Source organism: Palaemon carinicauda, chromosome 32 (genome assembly GCF_036898095.1).
Source record: "Palaemon carinicauda isolate YSFRI2023 chromosome 32, ASM3689809v2, whole genome shotgun sequence".
In the NCBI taxonomy this organism is placed as follows: Eukaryota; Metazoa; Arthropoda; class Malacostraca; order Decapoda; family Palaemonidae; genus Palaemon; species Palaemon carinicauda.
The window spans coordinates 27,375,275-27,382,774 of NC_090756.1; the positions used below are offsets into that span (position 1 = coordinate 27,375,275).

Sequence of the window (7,500 nt, forward strand, 5' to 3'; positions counted from 1 at the left end):
ATTCTATCTTCATACTGCAAGACGTCTAACCGATCTTTTGCGCCTTTTCAGGTACGTTCAGCGATCAAACAACTCGCTGTATACCTTCAATCTTGCTAATCGCGCTTATGTGGATGGCACTCTGAACCTGAAGGACTGCGCTAAGAATTATCTTAAAGAGGAATTGCGTGTCGTGAACTTCCGCGACGTGAGTATTACTTCCTAGGGTTGCGTTCTGTCAGTAGTAGCGAGTGATGCCTTTTCATTCTTGACTTGTTATGAAACTGTTGAATATGTTTGTACATTTCCAGACTGAAAGCCAAGTCTTTTCTTCTGGTCTCCCTTGTAAGACTTCCCATCTGCTGAGTGGCATGTCTGATCCTTCCTTTAGTTCCCTAGCTCATTCATAATGTGTGATTTATTTCAATCAAGGATAGTAAAGTGTAAAGTTGTCTTTATTAGTTTTCATTATGCTAATATATATGGTTATTTGTGTGAGATAACCCTCCTGTCCCTTCCAAAGTTTCAATAATAGTAAGATCTAAATGAAACAACACAAACTTCAATAATCAGATAAAAATGATAATAAAATGATGGAATTTTCTTCGCAGGTTGCACCTACCTCCAAGCTAATCAACGATTTTGTCGCGGAGACGACAAACGGTCGCATCTCCAACATTGTAAATCCAGGAGACCTACTGGATGCCTTGATGGTGCTGGTGAATGCCGCTTTCTTTAAGGGCACGTGGAAATACCAGTTCAAATCCAACAACACTCAAAAGAAAGATTTCTACATCACTCCTCGAGAAACAGCTCCTCTGGCCATGATGGCCCAGAAAGGAAACTTCAATTATGGTGAGTACTGTGTAGGGTTCCGTTTACATGAAACTTGCAACAAACGATTTTATGTTGAAGCGATTGACGTACGTAATGATGTTACTGGTCATAGACTTTCTTATAGTTTTAGTTAATGACTTCTCATATGTAGTTTTAGTTCCTTATTTTCTTTACCCATTTGACTATTTTCCATTGGAGCCCTAGGGCTTGTAGTATCCTATTTTCCAACTAGGGTAATAGCTTAGCTTGTAATAATAATAGCAGCAATTTACATATCATCTCATGGAAGGTTACTACCTTGAGTCTAATTCAACCTAAGAAGTATCTAATAGCATTTTGCTATTACTAACCATATTGTCTAGTTCTAATTGATATGGCTTAAGAAACATTGCTTACATTTCTCTCAATCATTCAACAGGAGTATCGACAGAGCTTGGAGCGCGCATTCTGGAACTCCCTTACTCCGGCGAGGACATCTCCATGTTCCTTCTTTTGCCAAGTGCCGACTTGCCTGTCGAAACCCGCTTTGCAAATATGGTCAGCAAACTGAACGCAGTTAACCTTCAAAGTGCCCTCAACCCCGAAAATATGGCCAATGTAAACGTAGACGTTCAAGTGCCAAAGTTCAAGTTTGCAATGAAGCTGAGTGATGAACTGGAGAAGGTGAGCAGTTATTCAAAATTTTTCTGCACTTTTGTTCTCTACTTTTATTTTGGAAGTAGGGAATAGTGATTATCATTAGGTTAGATTTTTTTTTTAATGTATCTTGTTAGTTATTGACCCAATTTATATATCTAGGTATGCCATAAAACTCAAAATCAATCCGTCAATCTAGGTGTGCAAATTATAGACCAGAATCTAATCATATAGCAAATTTAAGAACTTTTTACAATATTTTACACTTAATTATGTGGGCTAGTTTCTAATATTCTAAACTATGCTGACTCATTATAGTTAAAGTAGAATTACTTTTATTGTCTTAATGAATGCATCGTCGTGACTGATAATGTCTTATTAATTTTCCAGGGATTGAAGGCGTTAGGCATTGTTGACATCTTTGAGGAACACCTTGCCGACATGTCTGGCTTCGACCCAGTGAAAGAAATGAGTCTCAAAAAGACTGTTCATAAATCCTTCATCGAAGTCAATGAAGAAGGCACCGAAGCCGCGGCCGCAACTGCCCTCATCTTCCTCACTCGCTCTGGCGTCTCCCGACCGCCCCGCGTCATCGAGTTCCATTGCAACGAGCCTTTCATCTTTATCATCCACGACAACCAAACGAGGAACATACTCTTCATGGGAGCTATCAAGAATCCCCGCGGTTGACTCTTTCAGTCCTCCAGGTCGTCCTCAGCTCCCTCTTCTATCTCCTCACCTCCTAGACTTCAAAGTCTTCTTCTTTACTTGACTGTCTTAGAGATTATTTCATATGCTTTCTGCATTGCAGTCTAGGCTCGAGAGAGGGACACTCGTGAAAGTGAAACTGGTAGTGTTTGTGCTAAGGAAGAATCATTATTTATTCAGCATGTATATCTGTGTACAGAATTAATGTCGTTTACTAACCTAAGCTGCCGAGTCAAAAATAAAGCTGGGATTCCATTGATGTGGTAAAAGTGGCTACAAAATTAGAACATTTGGAAATGTATTAGCCAGTGTTATTCGTTTGCAGTACGAATCAATCACTCCTTGTCGCGACCGTAAACACAACCATATGGAAATGAACCCCAGAACGGTACTTGCATAGTACGATACTGTGACGTCGCTACATCCCAGTCTCTATTCCATTATTTCTACATGGGGACTCTGCTCCCAGAATAATGCCTCGAGGAGGCTAAAGAGTTAAAGGAACTTGTATAGCAACCGGCTGATTAAACTCAAAAGTATTAAGGGAATCCATGCTTTTAGCTGTACGTGAATTGTACGAATATGAACATCACCGCAATACCTGGATATTTCATGAGCTGTTTGTATTTGTTAAACTTTTTATCGTATGATTCTAGACGTACTTTTAGATCATGCACACAGGGGCAATTTCACTTGAGATAAGTTAATAGGGGGTCAACTGTATATATATATATATATATATATATATATATATATATATATATATATATATATATATATAATCCCTACCCACCTTTAATGTGATTTCTCTTTTAATTTATTAATTAATTTTAGCCTTGAATATCGTCATTCATCACACTAGATGATTTGTACGCCAACAATCGCGTCGTTGTACGAGTTTGTAAATATTGTGTTGCATTGTGTAGACGAGTCCACGAATAAATGTTTTAATTTTTTAGCCGTTGTGTTTGCTCACTTTGAAACCTCCTGTTCATAATCTAGTTTTCCACAGATGATAATCTCGCCTCAGGGGAGTAGGCCAGTTGTATGAGCTAGTACCGATACATCTTTCAAACTGGTTGACTCTGAAGTTTGCAACTTCCTAGTATTGTGGGTAATTAGCTTGAAAATTTTATTATTATTATTATTATTATTATTATTATAATTATTATTATTATTACTAGCCAAGCTACAACCCTAGTTGGAAAAGCAGGATGCTATAAGCCCAGAAGCTCCAACAGAGTAAATATGATGATGATTATAATAATAATAATAATAATAATAATAATAATAATAATAATAATAATAATCAAAGATCCTCCTTCATGGAAACAGTAGAAATAGAAATCCAAAGCTTGGTAGTAAGAATATTGAAAGTATAACCTACAAAAAAAGCTTCAAATTTTGTATCATTATATTAACAAAAGAAGATATTTTAAACGAAATCAAGTTGTTAATTAATATATCCACTTGATGTCACATCAACAAAGGCCTAATGTCATAGGAGAGAGAGAGAGATAGAGAGAGAGAGAGAGAGAGAAAAAGAAATAATGCACAAAGATGAGGACAAATAGGTTCAAATAATCAGTATAGAATAGAAGAATTTGCGAGAAGGGAGAAATATCTGATAATTTAGTGTGATGGGATTTACTATTCAGCATTTTCCTTTTGCTGGAAGAGGATGCCTTCGATAGAAGGGCATCGGAGAGGTCGCATCGGGCAACCGACCCCTTAACGGTTTGAAGGTTTAAAGGCCCCTCATGAATGTCAGAGGCAAGGGACACTCAATGGCAGAGGCGAGGGACATTGACATTTCCCTATCAAGCAGGACGCTGCCCTAGAGACTGACCATATATACTGTACATATGGTCAGCACCCAAGCACCCTCTCCACCCAAGCCAGGACCAAGGAGGGCCAGGCAACGGCTGCCGATGACTCTGCGGAAAGAGCTATGGGCTCCCCAAAATGCCCCATCCTTAGATCACAAGGAGTTTTATTTTGAGCGGGACTCGAACCCTAGTCTGGCGCTCACCAGTCGAGGACGTTACCACATCGGATAACAGTGGGGAAGAAGAAGAGCGTCTTGGTGTTGTTTAGCTGGAGGCAAATCAACAATAATGAGATAAACTGAAAGATTAAATTCTCTGCCAAGATGCTTAGGAACAATTTGACTATTTAATTTGCAATGCTACTTCTTCCTGAATGAATAGGCTTCAGAATTGTCATAACTTACAATACTGGAGAATTTTTATTTCAAAGCATAGAAAAACTATTTTTCAATGAAAGAAATTTTTTATTCAATATATAAATATAATCTTAAAGTATGTTAGAATTAATATATAATTTTTCATGTTACCCACCAAAATTTAACAGTGCAACAGAATGGTGATGTTTAAAGGTGAACCTGGGCATTAAGATGTCAAAATTTGTATCAAAAGTTAGTATTATCAACACTTCAATCAACCCACTGAGTTTCATTTCTTAATACGTCCAGGGGTATCATAATCCTTGATCCTAGAACACAACATAGTTGACCCTAAAATACAAATGTAGGACAGCCCTGCGTAAAGGTAATCGTCGACAATCTGCCACGCAAGGCTCCCAGTGGTCAATGTAAGAGGAACAAGAAAAACAAAGCTACCAGAATATCTTACGAGCAGGGAGGACTGCCCTTATACCCAACTCTCCCTCATCCCCGTGGGTTCTTGATGGCTCCCAGGAAGAGTACGTTATTCGTTCGTCTGTCGTAGATCATGAAGACGAAAGGTTCGGTGCAGTGGAACTGTACCGGCTGGTCAGGATTGAACGAACGCACCGGAAGAATAAGAGCCGTGGCTGCAGCAGCTTCCGTGCCCTCTTCGTTGACTTCCACGAAGGCTTTGTGGATGATCTTGTCCACGTAGAGACCTTGTTGGTTTGTGAACACTGGCAAGTCGGCTCTGTCCCTGCTGAAGAGGTCTACTATGCCCATCTCTCTCAGTGCCTGAAGATAGAGGAGTAAGTCGGTTATCTGTTTTGGAAAATTCTCTAAGAGGGCTCAGCTATATCTTCAGAACTAATAGGTAATGTCTGTAGGTAACACAACAATACATTCATTTAAAAGTGAAATGCGCTTCAGGACTTTACCTAATGTAATAAAACCAATGTTAAAAGGTTAAGATGCACAAAACTACTACAACTTCAAAGAGCTGGAGTATCTTTGTCTCAGTAAAAATTAGAATTTACTGTGCATGTTTCCTTCATCAAATATAACTTTAACTAACGAATACTATAGGTAGATTATCAACAACGTTCCGAAGGATCGTCTCAACTCACGTTTTGCAACTCGTCTCTGATTTCGTGTTCGAATTTGAACTTCGGCAAGAGAATATCCACCTTGGTGGATGCCATGTTACGGGGATTAAGTGCCTCTTGCAGTCTCGCACTGTTCAGATTGTTCACCATGTTGACGAATCTCTGACCGAAAGCCAGCCTTGTTTGGGGCAGAAGAAGAACCATGGAGACTTCGTTGCCCGCGTAAGGTAGTTCGAGAAGACGGGCGCCCAGGTTAGCCGACTCTCCTGTGGGGAATGTAGATTGTTAATAGCCTTTTAAAATATCAGTCTTTAGCTTTTATTCTATAAACTTAGTAAATCCATGATGAGTGTCCTCAAGCCAATTTCTTTTAGTATTTACAGGTTTCTCATGCAGGTCCTTACAGATCTATAGATGTACCCCTATAAGATCATAATTTCATATTGCTTGAAGCTAGATATAATAAAAAGGCAAATAGATATGATAATATACATTTGCATCTATTGAACAGTATCTTTAAATAGAGTATAGAAATATTAAGCCTAAGATTAATTGGATTTCAGATATATCTATTACATAAATCAGTCCTCCTTATCCCAGAAAACTCACCGTATCTGAACTCCCCAAAGAGAGACATCATGTGCAGGGGAACCGACTGCGTTTGAGAGAAGAAGAAGTCTATGGGTGTGGTCTTGGCCGGGTCGAACTGCGTCTTCCACGTACCCTTGAAGTAAGCTGCGTTCACTATGACCATGAACGCATCCTCTATGTCAGTTTTTTGGACGATCTGAGGGATCCGACCTCGGGTCACCTCGTTCACGAAGGCGTTGATCAATCTCGCGGAGCGAGTATTCTGTAATGTGGGAAATTGAGATGATTCTGGCTGGTGTCTTATGAAGAGCCACAGTTGTGGGGGAAAAGTATCACCTATGAAACACAATTCTATGAATTCTCAAATGGAAAGCCATCCCTTTCCGATCTCTTGGAGTTCTCAAACATCATGGTTAACCATTTCCAAAGATATCAGACTCTTAGGGCATGTAATAAGGTTAGTTGATAACGATTTGTTTTTTACAAGATGCCAGGAGACTGGCATCAACACAAGTTAAATACTCCTCCTGTGCCATCACATGGCCAACCCTTCAAAAGTCAGTTATCATTCATAGTTATTTGAATTCATGAACACTGATATTCTATTGAAAAATTTTCAACCAGGGGGCTAAGGTACATTCCTAGATGGGCTAAGGTAACATATAAGTAGGCTGGAGAAATTATCTGTCAACCCTAACCTAATCAGTGTCTCAAACATGATAGATAAAAGGTGTTACTTCATCTAATACTTTAGTTTAAAAAGATAAGTTAAGGTTAGCTAAAAATAAAGTTAATTTTGGACGGGTTTTGCAAATTTTAATTGAGTAAGATTTAGTTTGGGTAATACGACAATGTCAGATAGGTAGGGTTAGGTCAGGTTTAGCTAGGTTAGGTTAAGCGAGCCAACATAAACTAAAAACAAAGTTGATTTTGGACTGGTTTTGCAAAGTTTTATCGAGTAGGATTTAATTTGGGTAATACGGCAATGTTAGATAGGCAGGGCTAGGTCATGTTAACGTAGGTTAGGCTGAGCGAGGTTAGGTTAGTCATTTCAAATGGGTAACTAAAGGAAATTGCATACTCACGTCTTTAAAATCATTTGGGCGTATCTCGTTCGACAGAATCCGGCTTATGCATGACCTCAAGCGAAGGCTCTCGTCAATATAGGCTCGATTGGCCAGGCTGAAGGTGTAGAGAGAATTGTTTCTCTGTCTCGTTTCGTAACTGAAAAAGAAAACTAACTCTTTAGCTCTTTATAGTTGCGATGACTTTAGACAACAACTTTTCTTGACTTTAATTGATTCTTTAAGTGTTTCATTTGATATTGGTCATAGATCAGGCAATGTATTGCTCTTGTCTGAAATTATCTGTTGCACTAAATCTAACATATGTTTGCTGTGACTTAGATACAGTAGATAATCAGAAATATCTGAAAAAACCTCTTTCAATTAACTG

General features: G+C 38.8%; 2 protein-coding genes across 3 annotated transcripts in view; one reads left to right on the forward strand and one right to left on the reverse strand.

The window, feature by feature from the left end:
• The window catches only part of LOC137625552 (uncharacterized), a 49,445-nt gene extending 46,327 nt beyond the window's left edge, over window positions 1–3,118 (forward strand). Inside the window, exons 13-16 of the mRNA XM_068356461.1 lie at window positions 52–187; window positions 591–834; window positions 1,235–1,479; window positions 1,843–3,118. Coding sequence (XP_068212562.1) covers window positions 52–187; window positions 591–834; window positions 1,235–1,479; window positions 1,843–2,142 — 925 coding nt within the window. The 3' untranslated portion in view covers window positions 2,143–3,118. The remainder of the gene's footprint in view (window positions 1–51; window positions 188–590; window positions 835–1,234; window positions 1,480–1,842) is intronic.
• Window positions 3,119–4,486: 1,368 nt separating this feature from the next.
• LOC137625371 (ipis-1-like) overlaps window positions 4,487–7,500 on the reverse strand; it is a 7,884-nt gene continuing 4,870 nt past the window's right edge. Inside the window, exons 3-6 of one of the 2 annotated variants that reach the window (XM_068356233.1) lie at window positions 7,131–7,269; window positions 6,064–6,307; window positions 5,476–5,720; window positions 4,487–5,143 (exon numbers count right to left, since the gene is read on the reverse strand). In XM_068356233.1, coding sequence (XP_068212334.1) covers window positions 4,850–5,143; window positions 5,476–5,720; window positions 6,064–6,307; window positions 7,131–7,269 — 922 coding nt within the window. In that variant the 3' untranslated portion in view covers window positions 4,487–4,849. The remainder of the gene's footprint in view (window positions 5,144–5,475; window positions 5,721–6,063; window positions 6,308–7,130; window positions 7,270–7,500) is intronic. The other variant, XM_068356232.1, reaches the window with a different exon arrangement.